A 23,052-nucleotide genomic window follows, 5' to 3' on the forward strand; every position below is an offset into this window, starting at 1 on the left:
TTTCCAGTCTCGGGTGCGTGTATGTTGAAATTCTTTCGCACCGTACGTAGCCAACCATGACAATCGGAGTTGCAGGACAACGTGCAGAAGGTGAAATTAATGACAAACGGGGAGAGAGAAAAATCCAGTGGAGAAAACCGTGGCTGACGAGACCACTGCCTGGCAGCGGCGGCGTATCCCAGTTTCTCGATTCGTTGGCACCCGAGACTGGAACGCACTGGGGCGGAACCTTTCTCCGCTGCTGTCGAGGGCCCCTTTCAGAACTGTTGGGTTGTTTGGTGGAGTGCAAAATTGAGCCGTTTCAATCCTTTCCGGCGATGATCAAATCTGTCAACGTATCTCCATCCCCTTGCGTACCATCTCGCTTTACACAATGCCATCGCTGGCATTAAAAGCTCAAGTTCTGACAGCATGGGGAGCCACCTGCGGAGTTCGTAAACTCCCAAGCCTTACCTGGGTAAAATAAAAGTAGCTTATCGGTTTTTTTCTCTTCTAAAAGCTCAGGGGCTCACGTTTTGACGAAATGGCCAAAAACACGGTTTCCCCCGTTGTTGGGAGAGCATCGTGACATTCCTGCCAAAGAAATCGCGACTAAGTCGGATTCGCCATATTTGCCTATAATGATTCGTCGTCATCGGGTTTATACGGATTAAAAAGAAGCTGTCGAGATGAAATAGGTGTGGCAGTGGTATGGCAATCTATCGTATGGAGCACGCGCTCCAGCGATTTAAACTTGGCACGGCCGCTGAACCGTAAAAAAAATCATGGCATCGTTTTCCCTTTTCACCTTGGGCCGTGCCACTTTTGACAGCTGCTCGTTGTAATTTCTCCATACAACGACGCGTGTACGCACGCACGCACAGACGCGCACACACACACACTTAAAAAAAAGAATCCGTAGGATCGGAGGCGGTTAAGGTGGCTCGGATGTCGTCAAAGCGCCCAGCCACCGCCGCTGAGATCGCCGGGTTTTTAAAATCTCGGTTTCAGCCACTGCCCTGTGGTAACAATCAGAATCTCAAGTAAAGCGAGCCCGGCGGTCTCGGCGACTGCACACTCGAAACAAAAAAAAGACAAATCGCACGAAGTTTGACTTGGATAATTTCCAGCTGGGAGGATTAAAACTAATTTGACCGTCATTCAGCCATCTCATAGCAGATCGTGGGAATGTTGCAACCGCCTGCGAAGAGGATTAAAGTAGCGGATTTAAAGATTCTTTTTCAGGATTCTCTTAAAGAACCCCTTCTGCGGGGGCCATTGTGACGCACGACGATTCTCCATCTCGGGGTGTAGCAACGATGGCGCAAGTGGCTTACATTTGGGGGAGGGGCCTAAAAGAAATTCGCAGGATTCTACCAACTTTCAACTATAGGAAACAATCGACTAGCCGACTCTAAAGGACTTCGCTCAAAGGGGGGGGGGCGGGGGGGTAACAATAAAACGATCGGCATGCACACAACCATCCGTTTGCTACACGCGCGCATGGCTGTTGGAAAGTGCGCCCTCGGTTAATTTCTCTCCCGGCGTCGGGAACGACATAGACAGTAGAATTGTAGCAAGGTCAAATGGTGACGATTAAAAGCCTGGAAACTGATTATCGTTTTTTTGTTTCTGGAGGATGAACAAATCAAAAACGTCGTCACCTTTAAAAAATACGCCCCCCCTCCCCCACCCACCTACCCCCTAAGTCTGCTACGTTTTGGCCAGTGCAGAAAAAGTACGCTGTGGTACACGACACGCACCCGTTTCTATGCTCCCCCCGCCCCCCGCCTTCGCCGATAACCAGCGCCAACGAGCGCCAACGAGCGTGGCGAGGCAATCGGCGAACAACTCCCACGGCCCGCGCGGCGCCAGCAAGGCCCTGATCCGGCAGCGTTTTGGCAAAAAATTAAGTTGGCTGTACCCACGTATTTGTACGTGCGAGTTTGGACTTCTCCGCGGGGACCCCCGGTTGTGCACCGTTTTGTACGCCGATTCAACAAGTTGCCGATCCACACGTCGTTTTTTTAGGCAAGTTTTGGTTTGCCACAGTGGTTTAAAAGTCTTACTTTTTTTTGTGTGTACGTAACTTTAAAAAAATACTTTGATTTCCTCCCTCAGTTATTTTATACACGTAAACACGATGCGAAGGGTGAGAGGGCGATGGGGGGTGGGGGTTGTGGTTGGCGTTGGGAACTTTTCGGGTTCGGCGGCAGTGGCGGCGGCGGTGGTTTTGGCGCTGCCGCCGCCGCCACCGCCGGCTCCGGTCAGCGAGCCCCTCAGACCCGCGGGCCGCCCCCCCCACACTTGCCCCTGCGGCCCTTCATCCGCCTGTGCACGAACACGTACATGCCGAGGAGGCACGAGGCCGACATGCAGTACAGCAGCATGCACAAGCTGATGTCCACCCGCGAGAAGCCCAGCCCAATCATCGCCGCCCACCGCTGTCGGCGAGTCTGCATCCTGCCCTCGCCCTCCACCGCCGCCAGGCCCGCCTCGGCCCGCAAGCCCAGGTCCCTCGCGTGAAGCCGGGGTGGTCTCGCCTGGGTGTGCCGCCCAACAGCGTCGATCCGGTCGTCGGCTTCCTCCTCCGATGCCACCGCTTGGCCCTGCCCGGCGACCTCCTCCTTCTCCTTCACGTCGTCGCCGTCGTCGTCACGGATCGGCGAAGTTTGATTGCGGCGATGGTAGACGCCGTCCGCCTCGTTGACCTGCTGCGGCCATTCTTGGTCGTCTCCGTGCGACTGCGACGACGACGACGGCGGCGGCCGCTGGTAGAGGGGGGAAATGTTGTCGCGGCCGTAGTGCTTGGCGAGGTGCCGCAGCACAGCCGAATTGTCCCACGCGTGCTCCCCCTCGTCCTGGGTGCTGTGGCAGTCGGGGCAGAGCGACGGCGGGGGCCACTGCACCTTGGGGAAGCGCGGGTCCTCGCTCTTGGCGCCTGCAAGGCACCCGCCACGCCGAGTTGCTCATTCGTTGCTTTTCTGCCGGCGTAGGCAGAGCCCGTGGCCAGTACGGGGGGACTTCACAGTCCGCGTGGTTATCCCACTGGGTGTTTTTTAAAACTAATTTAAAGCCGAATGACATCGGGGAAAAAATGGCATGGACGGGGAGGCATTCATCGTAAATTTCATCACGTGATACACATCGGAATGTAGAGTGGACATTGAGATAACCTAGAGCACGTCATAAGGAGGGAGAAAAATCACGTTGCGATGAACGTTGAAGGAAACAGCAGCACCAGGGCGGAGGCCGAGAGGCAGGCCTAGAAAGTGGTGGTTCGAAGTGGTGAGCCAGGAATATGAAGGAATGTGGAGTGGACGAGGAGATGATGTCACCAGCTCGGCGATGAGCGCAGTAAGCAGACGAGCAAGGCAAGAACGCTACTTGATTTGGGGAGGAAAAAAAACTATTCCAGAATGCCAAGCAAGGAAGAAAATAAGATGATCGTGAGCTAGATTTGAAGCTTTCGTGACTGCAAGGATTCATATTATTGGGTTTTTTCGGTAAAGTCACGTAGGTAAAAAAAATTTAAATTAGTAAAATGAAAATAGAATAAAATAAAAATCACGACGTTTCGGAGGTAACACAAAAGCTTCCGTCTTCAGGTGGAACCGTCACAGCCCGACAGCTGTATCAAGTATTTTCATTTTACTAATTTTAATTTTTTTACCTACGTGACTTTACCGAAAAAACCCAAGAATATGATCGTGAGCTTTAGGCGTCTCTACGTGAACGCAATCTCGTCGCACCTGCCAGCCGGCGGTTGGCCTGGTTGTGCCGAGCCCACAGCCAGACGACGGCTTCGTCCCAGCTCTTGACGGAGCGCGCCACGCCGCGCGCCATCAGCTCGAAGTGCACGGCGCACTCCCGGCAGCCGAAGAACTCGCGCACGTACGCACGCATGGCGCTCAGCACCGTCACGGGGCCCCACGGCTCTGCGGCAACGCGCACGCGCGGAAACACACAGACATGCAACAAAGACAAAGATCCACCGTGTAGCCTGAACAGACCGTTGGGGCAAGTGCCGTTATAGCGAGTAGCGCCTGTGAAGGCCGGCACGGCACACGAGGGGGTGGGGGTGGCCAACACCACGCCCGGCCGCCTTTGTCTCCCCTGTGGCGATGTTTACGCATCGCACCAGGTACTCATTTGAGGTCGAGTCGACCTAGGAGAGGCCCATGACCGGTTCAGATAATCGTCAATGGGTGTTGGCCGTGAGCAGGAATCGAACTCAGGCTGCCGGGTTAGTAGTGCAGCGTAGCGCTAACCGCTACACCACCGCTCTCCACCGCAGCACACACACATCACACGCGCGTGGTAACAACAAGACGCCAAAGGGGATGAGAGACTGTCGTTGCCGGTTGGAGTTGCGGCAAAGTGGTTTCACGCACCGCGCTTATAGAACGCCCGAGAGGCCACCGAGGTTCGAATCGCGGCCCAGAAGCCGACAGCGTTGGCGAGCGACAGCTAGACAAACCCCCGTTCACTCACACAGGAGAAAGTACAATCTTGTTATTTAGCTGGATGAAGGCCTCTCTCAAGGGCCGTACTATCCAATACGGCCATGGAGTAGGCACTGTGCCTCGGGCCTACGAAAATAATTTAACCACTTTTTTTTGTACGATACAAACTGTAACCAAGATATCGTGAATAAATATTTTTATAGCAGGGATAGGCACAGTGCATATACAGTCATGTAAAAAAAAAATTCATTGCAAAATTATCAAGTAAACATCAAGTGGAGTTTTTCCGCACAATCTCATTCTCGATAGAGAGCGGTGCAAGGCAACACAACAAGGTGGCTTTGTCGTGTCCTACGGTTGGTCGATCTGTCTAGCGGCTGGACCAAGTACCGCGTGAAGCAAGCGGAGTGACAGCGGCGGTAGCCGTGACACGGGGGCAGTAGCGGTCCCAACTCTGGAGAGTTACCACTGAAGGCCTACGAAACACAAGTGCCTAGGGCCTACAAGAAACTTCATGCGGCGCTGCCACTCCCCATGCCCTATTGGTCAAGGGGGACTGCTCAACCAGACTCCATCCGCACCGATTCTCGTGCCGGGTTGATGAAAAGATAAAGGGGTGAGGATGTCATTTTACCGCAGGCACTGGAATCGGACTGGGGTTTGGCCGGGTTTGTAAGCGCTGTGGGGGTGAACTGCGATGGACTGCACCGTACGCCGAGTTAAAACAGATTAAGTGGTGGCGGTGGTGGCGGCGGCGATGCACGCCTATAATCCAGCACTCGAGGCGAGGAGAGTTGGTGGATCGCCGCACAAATGTTGCCAAACTCCATTCCCCGTGGGCTTCCCAGGAGAAGGCAGTACAGCAAAAATGTTTCGTCGGCATGGGATAGAGCGTTTCTCTCTCGCGCCCATCGGGTTTTCTCTGGTTTCCTTGCAAGAGGAAAAAAATAAACGAAATGATTGACCGTTAACGACTTTCATGTGAGAATGAGGAGCGCAGAGCTTGGGCAATTTGTTGGTAGTGCCGGCAGAGGTCGCAAACGGGTTTTGATTCCTTACCCGTACCCAGCCGCACCAGGGTAGCAAACGGATACCCGTACCCTACCCGCTACCCATACCCGGCCGGGTATCGGGTAGGGTACGGGTATCGGGTACCCGATTGCGACCTCTGGGATGAAGCCATGTTGCAGGCGCGGGTGGGTTGATTCTAGGAACTTGAATTGTGAGAAGAGGCAAGACGTTGGGAAATCAGTGACAAACAGTACTCACCAGTGACTCACGGCCTACCCGTACCTGGCCGCACCAGGGTCGCAAACGGGTACCCGTACCCGGCCGGGTACGGGTAGCCGGGTATCGGGTAGGGTACGGGTATCGGGTACCCGGTTGCGACCTCCGAGTGCCGGCTCAACGTCACGTAGCTTCTGTCTCACGCCTTCCAAGTCGCTCGCTCTCTCTCCGTGAGAGGCACAATACTGTGCCAAGGCGCAGCAGCGGCGAGATGTCAACTCCCTCGCCTGGTATACAGGAGGTCGTGGGTTCGATCTCGACCTAGACACCTGCTGTTTATTTGGAGTTTGCGTGTCTCTCTCTCTCATCATCATCACGGTGGCGAGGAGATGTTAACTAGCTCGCCTGACGCTGCTTGCTATATATTTGGAGTTTTGGGGTGTCTCTCTCTCTCTCTCCCCGTGGTCGTGTGGATTTTTATCCTGGTCCTCTGGTTTTACCCTCCACGTTTAGAATCAACGTCATGCACTTAAGAGTATATGCCTGCTATACATTTCCACGCGATAATGATAAGCCACTTCGTCGAATTATCGTTTGTGGCCAGGTGGCTTCTGAAAAAGAACTACGTAGCCTCGGTGGGCTTAAACCTGGAAAAATACAAATATTTAGATTTTCTTTGACCAGTTGGCACTTATTATTGTTGCTGTTACCTGGCAGCTGGTCTTGGAGCCTGGCAGCCTCCACCGTGAGCACGTGGAAGAGGGTCCACATTGAGCAGGGGTAGCCACGGAGGTGGGGGTGGCTGCCCTGACAGCCCACCCACTGCACCCCCTCGGGCAGCCACACTCCGGGGATCTGGTGAAAAATCGTGCAGAGAAGGGGCGGAGCAGGGGGGGGCAGAGGGGGGGAGAGGTCGGCATTTGCCATGGGGGCGGGGGTCTGTGCAGAGTCTAGGAGGGCAACCGTTGAATCCCGGATGGGTTCCCACAACGTTGTATAGACTGGTGAGTGGTGGTGGTGGAGAGGCTCGAGTGGTGAGTGGCAACATCACTGCATCCATAAGATGGGGCCCTGCCCACTTGTTTTTTTGCTCATGGAAACACGCATTGAGGCATCGGTGCTCAACTCCCATTTACAACCTGGCAGGGCAGAGCCAGTGGCAGAAATTCCACGTTCCTCGAGCGAGGACGAGTCCTCTCCGTAAAACAGAACCAACCCAATGTTGACTTCCCCACTAAGGTGACCTTCATCATGAGCTTCGACCCCAGAGGGATGATTTGGCTGAGTCAATCAGCCAGGAGGTGTCAAAGTGGACATCATAACAACAACAACCACCACCACCACCACTCGCCACCAAGTGGCAGTGTGACGTCACCATGGTACCTGCATCAGGCTACGTATACTGGAAGGCCGTTACCCGCTGGCACAGGGGTCGGCAACCTGCGGCTCCGGAGCCGCATGCGGCTCTTTTGAACCTTGACCGCGGCTCCGGGGCGGATGCTAGCGAGGGGAGGAGGCGCACTGTGACACCTGCTCTGGCGTTGCCGCTGCTGACAGGTCGCCGCTCCGCTCCACACTGCCCGCCCGGTGACAGGCAATAACGTTGCCGTTGCTTTGTCACATGTTTGGAAGAAGTAAAAACCTTCCTGGGCAGCAAAGAGCTCACCTTTGCTGAGCTGGAACAGCCAGAGTGGCTGGAAAAATTACATTTTATGGTAGACATGACAGCACATCTAAACACGCTAAATACAACCCTTCAGGGGAAAGGAGGCACAGCCCTGCACATGCTGGAGGAGGTTTTGGCATTCGAGCGCAAGTTGACAGTGTTTGTCAAAGATTTACAGAGAGGTACACTGTCTCACTTTCCCTCTTTGAGAGAGTTCAAACAAAGTCATGATACGATAAATTTGGAATATTTCAAGTCTGCAATCACCACAATGCAAAGTTCGTTTGGGAAACGATTCTGTGAGTTCAGAATGGAAAAAACGACATTATCCTTCCCTGTCACTCCCCTGGCGATCGATCCATCCCTATTGAATATGACTGCATTTGCAGGTGTAAGTCAACCTGATCTTGAGATGGAACTGGCCGATATAGCCGACAAAGATATATGGGTGTCCAAGTTCAAATGCTTGACCGCTACTCTTGAGGATGTTGCCCGTCAGAAGGCCATTCTGGCTCAGAATCATAAATGGAGTGATATTGAAAACCTTCCCAAACAGGACAAACTTGTATTCGAAACATGGAATGCCATCCCCAACACTTATATAAACATGAAAAAGTATGCATTTGGAGTCCTGTCGATCTTCGGCTCCACATATGTATGTGAGCAGGTCTTCTCCAACATGAACTATATTAAAAACAAACATCGATCACGCCTCACAGATGACAGCTTGCAAGCCTGTGTGAAAATGAAGGTGACGTCTTACAGCCCTGATGTGCAGACACTGTGCACTGAGGTTCAGGAGCAAAAATCCCATTAACCAGGTAATTTAGCTATTAATTTGCAAAAATATATTTTACATTGTTAAGTGAAAAAGTCCTTTTTTTATTCAGATTGACAGCTGACTGCACGATCCTATATATATAGCAATAAGGTAAGAAACAATATATGCAGTGTTATATTTGTTTTAAATGTTGCAATGGTTTTGCGGCTCCCAGTTTATTTTTTCCTTCGGAAACGGGTCCAAGTGGCTCTTTATGTCTTAAAGGTTGCAGACCCCTGCGCTGGCAGAAGGTCACGGGACAGACCCACAGGTGACGTGGGTTGACCGACCGAGCTCGCAAATCCTTGAAGGAACCCGAGACACGCGAGAGCAAACGCGCACCTTCATCTCGTTGTTGACGACGTCGCGTACGGCGTCGTACGGGAGCCGCTTGAACGGCAGCTTCTCCAGCCACTCGTGCAGCGTCTCCAGCAGCTTGCGCACCGCCGGCCTCCCAGGGAACAGCTGCACGAGCCACAGCATCGTGGGTCATTTAAACAAGAGAGTTGCAGCACGCCACACAACAGGGTGTCGTCACATTTCCCGGGGGGGGGGAGAGGGGGACAGTCCTGACCAGAGGTCGCCATCGGGTACCCGATACCCGTACCCTACCCGATACCCGGGTACCCGTACCCAGCCGGGTGCGGGTACCCGTTTGCGACCCTGGTGCGGCCGGGTACGGGTAGGCCGTGAGTCACTGGTGAGTAACCGTTTGTCACTCATTTCACAACGTCTTGTCTCTTCTCACAATTCAAGTTCCTAGAATCAACCCACCCGCGCCTGCAACATGGCTTCATCCCAGAGGTCGCAATCGGGTACCCGTACGAGGGTGGGGAGGGGTGGGGCTGGGTGGGGAGGGGCTGTGTGTGGAGGGGCTGGGTGGGGAGGGGCTGGTCACCCCGTGGTGCCCTTATAAAACTCAACGTTTAACCTACTCACACCGGCTTGTGCCCGCCCTCACAGTCGGCCATATTTGCGGAATACACCACGCCGCCGTTGACCCTGGCCATTGACCGAGCAGCCCAACGTTCCTACCAGCTCCCTCCGCAGGAATGTGTTTATCATGTTACAGTGTATTATCCGATTTCTTTCCCATAAAAACGATAGCCCCGTATAAGTGTTAACATAGTTTTTAAGCAGCACCCTGTACGAGTCCACACGATGTACGCGGGAGGGCCAGTCCGGCTCGTCACCTTGGCCAGCACGTGCGCGTAATCCTTCAGGGCGCTGAGGGCACTGCCCTCCAGGATGCGGTGATTGGCCACCTCGATGCGCAGAGAGTAGTGCAGCGCCGACTCCAGGTCGGACATGTACACCAATGAGCTGTTCCCACACACACACAAAGACAAAGATCCACGCCGCCCATATAGCCTTTAAACAGACTGTTGGGGAAAGTGCTGTTAAACTGGTAGGAACCACCTGGTTCCACCAGCCCACAGGGGATTATTGTGTCCGTCCGTCGTGCATCCAAAAATGGGAGAGGTCGGGGCTGGGTGGAGAGGGGAGGGTGGGGAGGGTGGGGAGGGTGGGGCTGGGTGGGGGGTGGGAGGGGTGGGGCTGGGTGGGGCTGGGTGGGGAGTGGGAGGGGTGGGGCTGGGTGGGGAGGGGTGGGGAGGAGCTGGGTGGGGAGGAGCTGGGTGGGGAGGGTGGGAGGGGTGGGGGGTGGGAGTGGTGGGGCTGGGTGGGGAGGGGAGGGGCTGGTCACCCCGTGGTGCCCTTATAAAACTCAACGTTTAACCTACTCACGCCGGCTTGTGCCCGCCCTCACAGTCGGCCATATTTGCGGAATACACCACGCAGCCGTTGACCCTGGCCATTGACCGAGCAACCCAACGTTCCTACCAGCTCCCTCCGCAGGAATGTGTTGTTTAGCGAGCACCTATGAAGGCTGGCACAGAGCACCTATGATCGGGTGGGTGACCAGCACCCACCACGCCCCGGCTGCCTTCGTTTCCCCGGTGGTGATGTTTAGACGATCGCACCAGGTACTCGCTTGAGGCCGAGTCAACTATAGGGGATAGCCCAGCACCTTGTTCTTTGGCTCTTTCGGTAAAGTCACGTAAGATAGGTTCAAAGAAAATAACAAAAAACTACAACGTTTCGATCGCAACATCAGGAAAAGGGGGTTAGCTTCTAAAGGCAAACTGTTTATAAAGGTTTAAAATGGGCGTAGCCCAAATGTCAACAACATGGGTGGGGCACCCAATGTTAATGTAAGTGATGGGCAGCGACCTCTGGTGGTGGGTTTCCACCAATTAAAGGGCTGCAGGTAACAATTAGCATGTCAATGTAAGATTGGCGAGCGGCTCCATGGCGAGCGTGCTGAGGTGGCTATGTTAATGTGAAAGATGAGCATGTCAAGTTTTCACTTCAAGTTTCATTTATTAGGTATAGCCCTGTGAGCCATTCGGCTCTTAAATCGGGTGCAACCGCAACAAACAACAAAAAAAAACATGAACAAAAAAACATCTTAAAGTGACTATGTGCAAACAGAAAATCCAAGAAAAATATTGCAGAAAAAGCACCGTAAACCAACACTGTGTGCAAAAATCCCAGTGGGATGCAAGTCAAACAACAACAACAACCACAAGACAACTTAGATGTAAGACCGCAGAGCCACCGCCGCGTAGGGATCGGCGTGCGGAGGTGGCTGTGTTGGTGGTGTGAGAAATTGAACCTGTACGTGGCAAAACCGCTGTGCAGACCACGCTCCGGGCTCGAGGCAAACCTGTTAAATTCTCTCCAGGGGGTCTGCTCGGGATCTGCCTCCAGTCGTCCCTGCGACTTGGGGAGGAGCGTCTGGCTGGATTCGTGCGTGCTGCGTTGCACCCCAAGCAGCTGCCGCAGCGCGTAGGTGTAGAACGTCCGGACCTGGTACGCCCTGCAGAGAGACGCAGGCAACAAAAATACCAACCCATCAGCATCGTGTACCCCGAGAAAACTGTCGGGGGCAAGTGATGTTAACTACCTCGCCTGGTGTACAGGAGGTCGTGGATTCGATCCCGACCCTGACGCCTGCTGTATGTTTGGAGTTTGCGTGTCTCTCTCATCATCATCACCACAGTGGCTAGGAGAAGTTAACTACTTCGCCTGGTATACAGGAGGTCGTGGGTTCGGTCCCGACCCAGACATCTGCTGTATATTTGGAGTTTGCGTATCTCTCACCACATGGTCATCTGCGATTTTCCCTCCACATTTAGAAACATGCATTTCGAGTAATTGGCTGCAATAAATCTCCACATGATGATAAGCCATTTCGTTGGCTACATAGCTCAGTGAGCCTGACCTGGCAAGATGAATATAGTATGTATAGTATATAGTATGGATGTTGAACTTATTTCGCACCGCACGTAGCCAACCGTGCTAATACGTATACATGCAGACATACTTTGCAATGACAGAACTCGCTGTGTGTGGGTGTGCGCGCGAATAAACATCCATCGCATCCACCAAGCACCGGCCCTTCAAATAAACACCACGGGGCAGATGAGATCGCAGCGATTTTACGACCGAACGTCCAAAACTATGAAAAAAAAATAGTTGAGGTTAGTTTTCTAGGCGTTAGCGGGCACCTATGAAGACCAACGCGGCACATGACGGAGGTGGTTGGCGAGCCCGGAGCCCGGCTTCCTTCCGTCTCTACGCCCTCACCCTTTGGTCTACACCAGGTGAACTGTACGTATGTCGTACAGCCCTAGAAATGTGGATGTTCTGCCTCATCCGTTTTTTTTCTATACTATCCGAGACACCCCTTGCTCCGTTACCCTCCCCCCCCACCACCCCCAGATGAACGAGAGTTAACCGAGATTCAAAGGTCTCCCGTAGAAAATCCCTCGACAAACCGTAATTTACTCCGGCCGACTTCCACCGACCGTTCCATGCCGTGCACTTGCATGCTTGCGTGTCTGTGTGTCTGTGTGTCTGCGTACGTGTCTGCGTGCGTGTCTGCGTGCGTGTCTGCGTGCGTGTCTGCGTGCGTGTCTGCGTGCGTGTCTGCGTGCGTGCGTGCGTGCGTGCATGTGCCTGCGCCGTAGCTGCGATGCTCACACGACAAGCCGCTCCCACCCGCCCTCTCCGCGGATGAGGATGCACGAGGGGAGGTCGGTGACGCTGAAGCGCTGAACCAGGCCGGGTTCCCGGGACGCGCGAACTCGCCGCACCACCAGCGGCCTGTAGCCAAACATATCCAGCACCACCTGGGAGAGCACAGAGACATGTAGCCTTTAACGGACTGTTGCAGGCAAGGCGGTTTGCTTACCTTACCTATACTTAGCACGCCTATCGTGTTTTTGTATTGTTTGTTATTGTAGCGTTCTAACCCCGTGCCCCTACTGGACGTGTGTGAAAAAGAGCTTTATAACTCATCGGATTCCTCCAGTACAAATACAGATTCTGATTACAATTAAGGCTGGCGCGGCAGACTAGGGAGCAGGGTGGCCAGCACCACGCCCGAGCCGCATTGTATGTATGCTGAACTTCCTTCGCAACGTATGTAGCCAACCGTTTGTCTATCGAGTGCCGATGTGTTCATGCCCCATCACGTACCTATACAACAAGGCTGAAGGTGCTCATTTAAGAAAGCGACAAAGAAGGGGAAGCCTCAGGGCTTGGTGTGATATCACTCGCCACTGGCGTTAGCTGTGGCGAGTGGGGGTCTGTTGGGTTAATAGTGTTAGAAGCTAACCACTGTGCCACCGCCAAATTTGACGGATTAGTCGCATCAAATTTGGCTACACCGCAGCAGCACATTTGAATGGTTTAAATGCCATTCAAATATTAACTAAACAAACTTTTTATTTTTTTTATTTTGCCAGGTAAGGCCCACTGAGCTACGTAGCGTTTTTTCAGAAGCGGCCTGGGCCGAAAATGGTAGCCCAACGTAGCGGCATCACGTGGAAGATGTATAGCAGCCAAATTACTCTAAAATCCTTCAATGAAAATTCTTAAACAGAATCAGAATATTTATTTATACAGCTGCCCAGTCGGGGGCGAGTAAGAACGTTACAACAACAAACAGCACAAAAACACGACGGTAGTGCTGTACAATAAAGGTAAATAAATCACCCAAACGCACACAAATAAAACTAAACCATCCCCCCATCCTACCAGGCAAACCTCACTGAGGCATTCACTTATTTTTCAGAAGCGACATCAACAAAGTGACTCATCATTTGGACATCATAGCACCAAAATAATCTAAATAATCTCAATGCATATTTCGAAATGTGGAGGGAAAAACCGGAGGACCCGGGAGGAAAAAAATCCACACGACCACCGGCAGGAGAGAGACACGCAAACTCCAAATATACAGCAGGATCGAACCCACGACCTCCTGTATACCAGGTGAGGTAATGGACATTGGCAGTCGAACGAATGCACGTTCAAATGCAATGATGAACAAATGAATAAACGAACCCCCCCCAACCTCCTGCATTCCACGGAAGAGGACGCAGCACAGGTGTCAAGAGCTGTACACAATTGCGCTCGTGTTGGCAACCACGACCGGGACAACGGAGGCTGGGGTTAGGCGCGCGCCCCTGGACCTACCTCCCTGCCCACGTAGGAGGTGTCGTCTTCGAAGACCAGCGCCAGGTAGCCACCCGCCAGGGGTCCCCCTTCCATCCCCTTCAGCAGGGAATCCACCTCGGCCTCGCTGCTCACACAAAACAAGCGGCGGTGATGTCCCTCCCCGCAGAGCGAGGCAGAGCGCCGGGAAAATCGAAAGAGGTTCGTCGCCGATGTTGTGCCACGAGTGGAAATGGAACTTGCGCCGCTGGCTTCAAAGCGCGGCGAGCAAAAACCGCTACACTGTCGCTCCCCAATATGCAAAGACAAAGATCCACCACCCGCCCCCCGTATAGTCCGAGCAGACTGTTGGAGCAAGTGCTGTTAGCGAGCACCTATAAAGGCCGGAACGGCACACGAGGGGGTGGGTGGCCAGCACCACGCCCGGCCGCCTTTGTCTCCCCAGTGGCGATGTTTACGCACCGCCCCAGGTACTCATTTGAGGCCGAGTCGACCTAGGGGAAGCTCGGGACCGGTTCAGATAATTCTCACTGGTGCTGGCCGTGAGCGGGAATTGATTTCGGGTCGCCAGGTTCGTAGTGCAGTGCGCTAACCACAACACTATAGCTCCCAATACGCACACACACACACACGCACGCACAAATAATTTTACACGCACATTGGTGCACTCATCTTAGTGGTTTTTTGTTAAAAATTGTTTACGAACTTATATTACAATTGCTGTTTTGTCGGCATCGTGCTGCGATGAGACAGAAGACATTTCTGTTCGGAATTCATGAAGCTATCAAGTTCTAACAATAATAATAATAATGCTATTTATAAATTGACTTTCATCAAGGATCTCAAAGCACTGTACACGATACAGCAGCAGCCACTCTGCATGACAAAAATCTCAGTGAACTAAAAAACGAAGACATGGCTCACTTTTTTTTTTTTAAACCAAAAGCCTGCCCGGCCCTACACCATCGAAATGTGGAATTTCCATTCCTGACTCAGTGGTCAGGGTGGGGGTGGCGTGAACAGGAGATGAGCGCCAAACTCAAACGATCAACGTGTTTTTGTCGTCGTTTTAAAAACGGAGCAGGGAATCCTCAGAGACTCTTAGAATCTCACTTGACGGCCGCGAGGGAAGGCCCGAACGCCTCCTGCTTCTCAAGGAAGTCCACGAGCTTGCGTCGCAGCCCCGGGACGGTGCGCTCCCGCTCTGCGTGGCGACACAAAAACACACAGCGGGGTGTCGGTGTCCCCCCCCGCACCCCACCCCGTCCGCGTACGCTCCCTCTCTCACGGTCCGTCGGGGAGGCCACGCCGCCTTTGTCTCCCCGCCCCCAGCTACAGCACCTGGTGCTCGTTTGAGGGCGGAAGGGCCCAGCATCCGGCCCAGATATCACTCGCCACGGAATGTCAGCCACGGCAGGGAATCGAACCTGGGCCTCGCGTGGCTGCGCAAACCGCAGCAGCACAGGTTCCCACACAGTGCATTGGCTTGTTTGGTCAATACTTCTTCTCAGGAGGGCGTCTATCTGGGTAGGAGTTCGCCCCGAGTACGCCTTTATCACCATAAACTCACACGTGGCAAAAGACCGTGGTAGGCAAATACGGAGCATGTATTGTTATGCTCACGGCACACGATAAAATCGCATCGTACACCCCGTTACCAATTTACACAAGTTGCACCGCCGCCCCACACTAGGCTTGCGGAGGCCCTCATCCAGCAGTGGAGCGATCGTGGCTGCCGCCAATGTTGACGATACGCGTTTCGTGCCGATGTAAGCGAACGGGACGGAGCCGTGCGAGAGAGACGATCGAAACTCAAAAGCAAACGGAGATGACCTTTTTTTTTTTAAATCACTCGTGGTCATCGCGGAGAATGTAATAAGCGACAAACACAGAGCTCATCAGCCCGCATGGCAGAGGTCGCAAACGGGTTTTGATTCCTTACCCGTACCCGTACCTGGCCGCACCAGGGTCGCAAATGGGTACCCGTACCCGTATCCGGCCGGGTACGGGTACCCGTTCCCTACCCGTACCCTACCCGAAATGAGTGACAAACGGTTACTCACCAGTGACTCACGGCCTACCCGTACCCGTACCCGGCCGCACCAGGGTCGCAAACGGCTACCCGTACCTGGCCGGGTACGGGTAGCCGGGTATCGGGTACCCGGTTGCGACCTCTGCCGCATGGCCCTTCATAAACACAGGGGCATTCCTTCAAGCCAACCTGGACTTGTTGTGGACATCCAGTCGTAGAATCGCTGCGATGTCATCCCCCCGTCGCCTTTTAGTTGAAGTGCGGAGGATGGGAGGCCGATGGTGGCGGTTACGATGGATGTTCACTCACGCGCACGCGCGCAGTGCTCTCCTTGCCAAGTATGTAGGCATGCGTACGTGTTAGCACGGTTGGCTACGTACGGTGCGAAATAAGTTCAACACGCATGCTCTATGTATCTTACCAGGCAAGGCCTCACTGAGCTGCGTAGCTCTTTTTCACAAGCGGCCTGGCTATCACAAACGATAGCGCAACGAAGCGGCTCATCATCGTCATCACGTGGAAATATTATAACGGCCGAATAACTGGAAACGTGCGACGACGCGGACCCTCACCGGAGTGATCTTTACCGACGTCCGTGGTGTTGGAGAAGGGTGGGAAAAACTGGAAGGGAAAACGACATCAGAAAGAGCAACAACAACAAAAAATTACGACCACGTGAACAAACACCGCAGAGGCTTCACGGCAACAACGGATCGCACGCTGGCATTGGGGTACGGCTGCGTGGCGTCGCTAAAAATTTAAAACCCCATGCCGCCGGCTCCACCGTCAAAATCAGAGCCACGGAAAGGTAGCTCTTGAATCTGGACTTAAACAGAGGGGAGGGAATCATCGGAGAGGTCGACCGAGATGGGGGGGGGGGGAGTGGAGGGACGGTGAGAGTGGAGGGAGGATGAGAGTGGAGGGACGGTGGAGGGAGGAAGGATGAGGGGAGGGAGGGTGGAGAGAGGATGAGAGTGGAGAGAAAGGGAAGGGAGGGTGAGAGTGGAGGGACGATGAGAGTGGAGGGAGGGGGGGGTGCAGGGGAGGGAGGGAGTGAAGAGGGAGCGAGTGAGTGAGGAGGGAGGGGAGGGGGTGAGCGTTTACCCGAATGCTGGGGTAGTAGCGAACTTCGAACTCCTGGCAGGTTTTCTGGTTGGCTTGCTCGGCGCAATCAATGGCGCCGAGCATCACCGCCTGACGCCACTCTGCTCACGGCACCGGCAAAAAGAGAAAACACAACGGACCGCGTTCCGCGGAGGTGCGCAAGCGAATGCGCTCACGTCACGGCGCTGAGACTCCTCCGTCGAGCAGTCTCCGTTCGTCACCTTGCGCCGCGCGACGTCGAATCGTTCACCTGCGACGTCCACGGGTTGCGCGTGGGGGCATGGGGAGCGGCGTGGGGCACAGCGCTCGCTCACCCCCCAGTTCAATCCCCCCGGTGACGGCTAACATCGGCGGGCAAAGCGAGATTCCAACCGGTTTCTGGCTCACCCTCCCACCTCACCGGCCCAGTGATGCAACGCGCACTGACTGTCATGGTGAAGTATAGCCACCCTCCCCCCTTCCCATGGTATGTATTGATTGGAGGGGGGGGGGAGTGCAAAATACAGCGCTTAGGGTAACATTTGCAATGTGGGCCTCGCATTTTCAGGCCGACTGATCTCAATGCTACAGACGATTCCGCATCCTTCGTGACCGACACAAAACAAGGAAACGCCACTCTCGACGGGCAGAGCGTTAAACACCACGACAGGAACAACAATGAACCGGCGGAAAAAAAAACAACGACGACGAGCGGAGAGAACAATTCGTGGCAGAGCGACCGGCAGGAAACTGCCGAGCGGGAAAACAAAAAAAACCTACTAAGCGGGCGGGGGGAGGGGGGGTTGTTAAGTTGTAGCAGCGGGGTGAACGTCGCCGCACGGAATTCCTGACTTTTTGAACACGGCTCGCTCGAGACGACAATGCAGGCTCGATTTGGAATCGTGGCTCCAGCGGAGGCGTCAGAGGGGGAAGAGATAAACAAAAAAAATCAGCCAAGGGGCGCCAAATTTCTGCCATGCTGAAATCGCAAATGCAACGGGATGGGGCTTGGAAAAAACACGCATCGTTTAAAGGGAGGAACACACGCCAGCTTCACTGGAATGCTCTTGCATCCACTGTTGATAAGAAAATCAAATTATCAAAATTACTTACGAATGAGTTGGGTAGTTTTTTTGCAGGGTTTGTTTGGAACTAAATATCTACTCGCGCGTAAATGGTTTGGTGCTGCTGCTGCTGCTGCGCTGGTATTGGTGCACACACGTTAGTCAATTATATAGTTGCCGATTGTAAAGTTTTGTTTCCTTTTGGGACCACCGCGTTGTTGAGGAGCGTCGCGAGTTTGTTTCGTTTGTGCTCGTGCACCACTGCGCCAATGCAGCATCACGATTTTTGTTTGACGCGTGTAAGCGCATTGAACTTCTTTCGCACTGTACATAGCCGACCGTGCTAATCGGAGGTGCGGCCTAAGGAAAACACACACACACTATACAGGGACTCCTCTACTTATGAACTTTCGAAGTACAAACTTTCAGAGATACAAACAAACCTGTCCCTATGTCCAGTTGCAGCCGTTCAAGAAGCTATTGCCTGTTACAAGTTTATTAATGACGAGAAGAAGAAGAAGACAGCAACTGTGCAGACATCTCTTGGTCAGTTTTTCAAAAGAGTAGAGAGGAAACCCAAGAACCAAAGGGAATTGGCATCTACATCTGCAGAACGTGAAGAACCAGTGGCATCTACGTCTGCAGAACGTGAAGAACAGCGGCATCAACATCTGCAGAACATGAAGAACCAGTGGAACCTACATCTGCAGAACGTGAAGAACCAGTGGAACCTACATCTGCAGAATGTGAAGAACCAGTGGCATCTACGTCTGCAGAACGTGAAGAACCAGTGGCATCTACATCTGCAGAACGTGAAGAACCAGTGGCATCTACATCTGCAGAACGTGAAGAACCAGTGGCATCTACATCTGCAGAACGTGAAGAACCAGTGGCATCTACGTCTGCAGAACGTGAAGAACCAGTGGCATCTACATCTGCAGAACGTGAAGAACCAGTGGCATCTACATCTGCAGAACGTGAAGAACCAGTGGCATCTACATCTGCAGAACGTGAACCAGTGGCATCTACATCTGCAGAACGTGAACCAGTGGCATCTACATCTGCAGAACGTGAACCAGTGGCATCTACATCTGCAGAACGTGAAGAACCAGTGGCATCTACGTCTGCAGAACGTGAAGAACCAGTGGCATCTACATCTGCAGAACGTGAAGAACCAGTGGCATCTACATCTACAGAACGTGAAGAACCAGTGGCACCTACATCTGCAGAATGTGAAGAACCAGTGGCATTCTACGTCTGCAGAGCGTGAAGATGATACAACTTTTAAAGCCATTCACCGTGTTTAGTGTACACACCGTACAACACGTTTGGAATCGACAGGAGTAAAGTTGGACTCACGAACAAATCTCTGGAACCTAACTCGTTCATAAGTAGATATATATATCTATATACACACAAACGTCTATGTATAGTTACGGTATTTATAACAGGTAAACATTACCTCACTGGGCACCATCGCAGCTGTGTGAACTACGCGCTCGGTTCTGGGTCAACCGAGTGTGAGAAATGCAGTCCCCCCCACCCCCCATGCCTCTCCAGCCACAAGCGTGGCCACGTAGAGGTTCACATTTTTTGTCCAAGCCGTCGAAAAAAGACGGTGGTTACCGTGTCGTCACACGGCGCTTCTGCGGCCGTCTGGAAAGTGTCTTCCTTCCGATATAAGGAAAGCCACTGGGAGCTATGGACTTTTGGATCAAGATTTAAAACTCACTTCTTTAGAACTGCTTCCGTTGTGTTCAGTCTGCCGTCCTTCCCCCTGCACCGATTCGCGCGGTTGGCAACGTACGTTGAGTAAAGAAGTTCACCGTACATACACATCAGCGGCTCCCCCCCCCCACCCCCCCCCCCCCAAGGGTGGCGTGTTCTTGGGGGTTGTATACGCGTCAAACGATGTTCTGCGTCTCCACATATAAATTACACGTTTTTGCCGACACAGTTGTTTGTGTGTTTTTGTTCCGATTCCTATTTGCGTCATCGCTGTAACTTTATGTAACTTTATACAAGTTTGCTTTTGTCATTTCGATTACCCCGGGGGTCGCTCTTGCAAATGAGATTCCCATCCTGGTCTCTCTCGAGTACTCACCTGGTTTAACTAAAAAGACTGAAACATGAAGCGAACGCTATGGTCCCATTCGGTCTATTGGTTCTCCAGACCAACATCATCCGGGCAGCTTTCGCTTAAGCGAGCTTCTGGATATTTTCTTGGTTCTTTCGGTAAAGTTACGTAGAAGGGAAATAATAAAATAATTAAAATAAACCAATAAAATAATTCTCACGACGTTTCGGCCACAACGCAAGCAGCCGTCCTCAGGTGCTTGCGTTGTGGCACGAAACGTCGTGAGAATTATTTTATTAAGTTTTATTTTATTATTTCCCTTCTACGTGACTTTACCGAAAGAACCAAGAAGAAGAATCCCTGCAGTCACGAAAGCTTTAATATAAAAATTCTGAATAATAATCGAGGCGAATTGGTCATCTTCTTTCCTTCGTACGGCTGATGGAGAAGATGCAGAGCAACGACCACCATCACATTCAGGGGGAGTAGTGTATCATCATCATCATCGCTGTGACGTCTCCTTCGTATTTGCGGCCGATGTGCAAGGCAAATGGGCGAACAGGCTCGGCTGATAAAATTATTTTACCCATAATGCTCAACAACATATATATGTATATAACACACTTAGGCAATCCACTGGGGCTCATGCTGCCATCTAATTTCCCCGGAGACTCCAAATGTAACCGCACCTTTATTTCGGGGCCAGTTTAGCCGCACGCACGGTAGCAGAAAGCCACTGAAAGACGCGGTTGACGCAGCGCAAGCCTCCAGATTTGGCCCCGACTGCGTCAACATTCCCGCTCCGACCGAGGCAGGAATTTTTCGAGCCCTTTGGGCAAACACCGCCGCCCCTGTGCATTGATTCAGCGTCGTCGTCGCAAACTTTGGGTGCACTCCCGATGCTTTTTCGGGGTCATGCCGCATGTCGTTTGGACCAATGCCCTCACCTTTTTCTTCCACGTGCTGGGTGGGAGCGTCTTCAGCAACTGAACCACGAGAACCTTAAGCAGGAGTTGTCTTTGAGGCTTTTTTTTTTTACTCCGTAAGACACAGCCCGTTCTGCTACGACGCCCGCGCGTTTTCTCAACGCGAGTCAGTTGTGAGTGTTAAGGGACTGGTGGCTACGGGAGGTAATGACGGGGGAATCAGTTGTGAGTGTGAAGGGACTGGTGGCTACGGGAGGTAATGACGAAGGTATCAGCTGTGAGTGTGAAGGGACTGGTGGCTACGGGAGGTAATGACAGGGGTATCAGTTGTGAGTGCGAAGGGACTGGTGGCTACGGGAGGTAATGACAGGGGAGTTAGTTGTGAGTGTGAAAGGACCGGTGGCTACGGGAGGTAATGACGGGGGAATCAGTTGTGAGTGCGAAGGGACCGGTGGCTACAGGAGGTAATGACGGGGGAATCAGTTGTGAGTGCGAAGGGACTGGTGGCCAAGGGAGGTCATGACGGGGGTATCAGTTGTGAGTGTGAAGGGACTGGTGGCCACGGGAGGTAATGACAGGGGAGTCAGTTGTGAGTGTGAAGGGATTGGTGGCCACGGGAGGTAATGACGAAGGTATCAGCTGTGAGTGTGAAGGGACTGGTGGCTACGGGAGGTAATGACGAGGGAGTCAGTTGTGAGTGCGAAGGGACCGGTGGCTACGGGAATGTTCGAGAAGGGAGCGTGGTCAGGCGACGGAAGAGGACGGTGGAATCTACCGGTGGAGCGAGCGTCCAGAGTCAGCAAGAAGGTTCGGCAAGGGAGCGTGGCCTCGTGTTGGTATAAAAGGGGGAGATGCGCGGGAGACTCGGGGCTGTTGCAGTGGGGGTCTCCGCTTGATGTCACGTGAACGTGTCTTCAATAAAGTGCCATCAAGAGAAGTGTGTCAAGTCGTCATCACGCACGTGTTGAAAGTGTAAATCCATTGCCGCGAATTCGCCATGAGCAACGAGAGAGTTGGAACTTCGTGTGGGGAGGAAGCCGGGAGAACACGGAGGAAACCCAAAAAAAAGGCAAAAGATCCCCCCCCTGCCCCCCCGTATAGCCTTAACAGAACGAAAGGCAAGTGCCGATAGCGAACGCCTTTGAAGGCCGGCACAGCACACGTGGGGGTGGGTGGCTAGCAGCACACCCGGCCGCCTTTGTCTACCCCAGTAGCGATATTTACACACCGCACCAGGTACTCATTTGAGGCCGAGTCAATCTATGGGAAGCCCAGGACCGGTTCAGATAATCGTCACTGGTATTGGCCGTGAACGAGAATCGAACTCGGATGGCCGGGTTCATAGCGCAGCACACTAACCACTGCACTACCGCTCCCAAAGACAAAAATCCCCCATATAGCCTGTAACAGACCGTTGCGGCAAGTGCTGTTATCGAGCGCCTATGAAGGCCAAAACGTCACACGAGGGGGTGGGCGGCCAGCACCACGCCCGACCGCCTTTGTCACCCCAGTGGCCATGTTTTTACGCACCACACCAGGTACTCATTTGAGGCCGAGTCGACCTATGAGGAGGCCCAGCACCGGTCCAGATAATCGTCACTGGTATTGGCCGTGTGCGGGAATCGAACTTGAGTTCACCGGTTCGTAGCGCAGCGCGCCAACCACTGCACTACCACCCACACACACACACGTCAGAGGTCGCAACCGGGTACCCGATACCCGTACCCTACCCGATACCTGGCTACCCGTACCCGGCCGGGTACGGGTACCCGTTTGCGACCCTGGTGCGGCTGGGTACGGGGGTAGACCGTGAGTCACTGGTGAGTAACTGTTTGTCACTCATTTCCCAACGTCTTGTCTCTTCTCACAATTCAAGTTCCTAGAATCAACCCACCCATGCCTGCAACATGGCTTCATCCCAGAGGTCGCAATCAGGTACCCAATACCCGTACCCTACCCGTACCCGGCCGGGTACGGGTACCCGTTTACGACCCTGGTGCGGCCGGGTACGGGTAAGGAATCAAAACCCGTTTGCGACCTCTGACACATGTACACGTATGTACACACACGCACGAGAGGGTAACACTTAGCGTTGGCATTTCCTGGCCGCAGCGTAGACCCAGGCCTACGGGGGGGGGGATGAAAAAAATCCCACACCTGGAAATCCCTGGTGGATACTTATCCAA

At 53.2% G+C, this 23,052-nt stretch overlaps 1 protein-coding gene across 1 annotated transcript in view; it reads right to left on the minus strand.

The window, feature by feature from the left end:
- Positions 1-628: 628 nt before the first annotated feature.
- LOC144948471 (sulfhydryl oxidase 2-like) overlaps positions 629-23,052 on the minus strand; it is a 30,791-nt gene continuing 8,367 nt past the window's right edge. The window contains exons 2-12 of the mRNA XM_078877966.1: positions 16,821-16,921; positions 16,289-16,337; positions 14,798-14,888; positions 13,706-13,811; positions 12,206-12,354; positions 10,887-11,039; positions 9,352-9,481; positions 8,501-8,623; positions 6,383-6,527; positions 3,732-3,917; positions 629-2,920 (exon numbers count right to left, since the gene is read on the minus strand). Of these exons, the coding sequence (XP_078734092.1) occupies positions 2,259-2,920; positions 3,732-3,917; positions 6,383-6,527; positions 8,501-8,623; positions 9,352-9,481; positions 10,887-11,039; positions 12,206-12,354; positions 13,706-13,811; positions 14,798-14,888; positions 16,289-16,337; positions 16,821-16,921 (1,895 nt within the window). The 3' untranslated portion in view covers positions 629-2,258. The remainder of the gene's footprint in view (positions 2,921-3,731; positions 3,918-6,382; positions 6,528-8,500; positions 8,624-9,351; positions 9,482-10,886; positions 11,040-12,205; positions 12,355-13,705; positions 13,812-14,797; positions 14,889-16,288; positions 16,338-16,820; positions 16,922-23,052) is intronic.

The sequence above is a fragment of the Lampetra fluviatilis genome, chromosome 49 (genome assembly GCF_964198595.1).
Source record: "Lampetra fluviatilis chromosome 49, kcLamFluv1.1, whole genome shotgun sequence".
Classification (NCBI taxonomy): Eukaryota; Metazoa; Chordata; class Hyperoartia; order Petromyzontiformes; family Petromyzontidae; genus Lampetra; species Lampetra fluviatilis.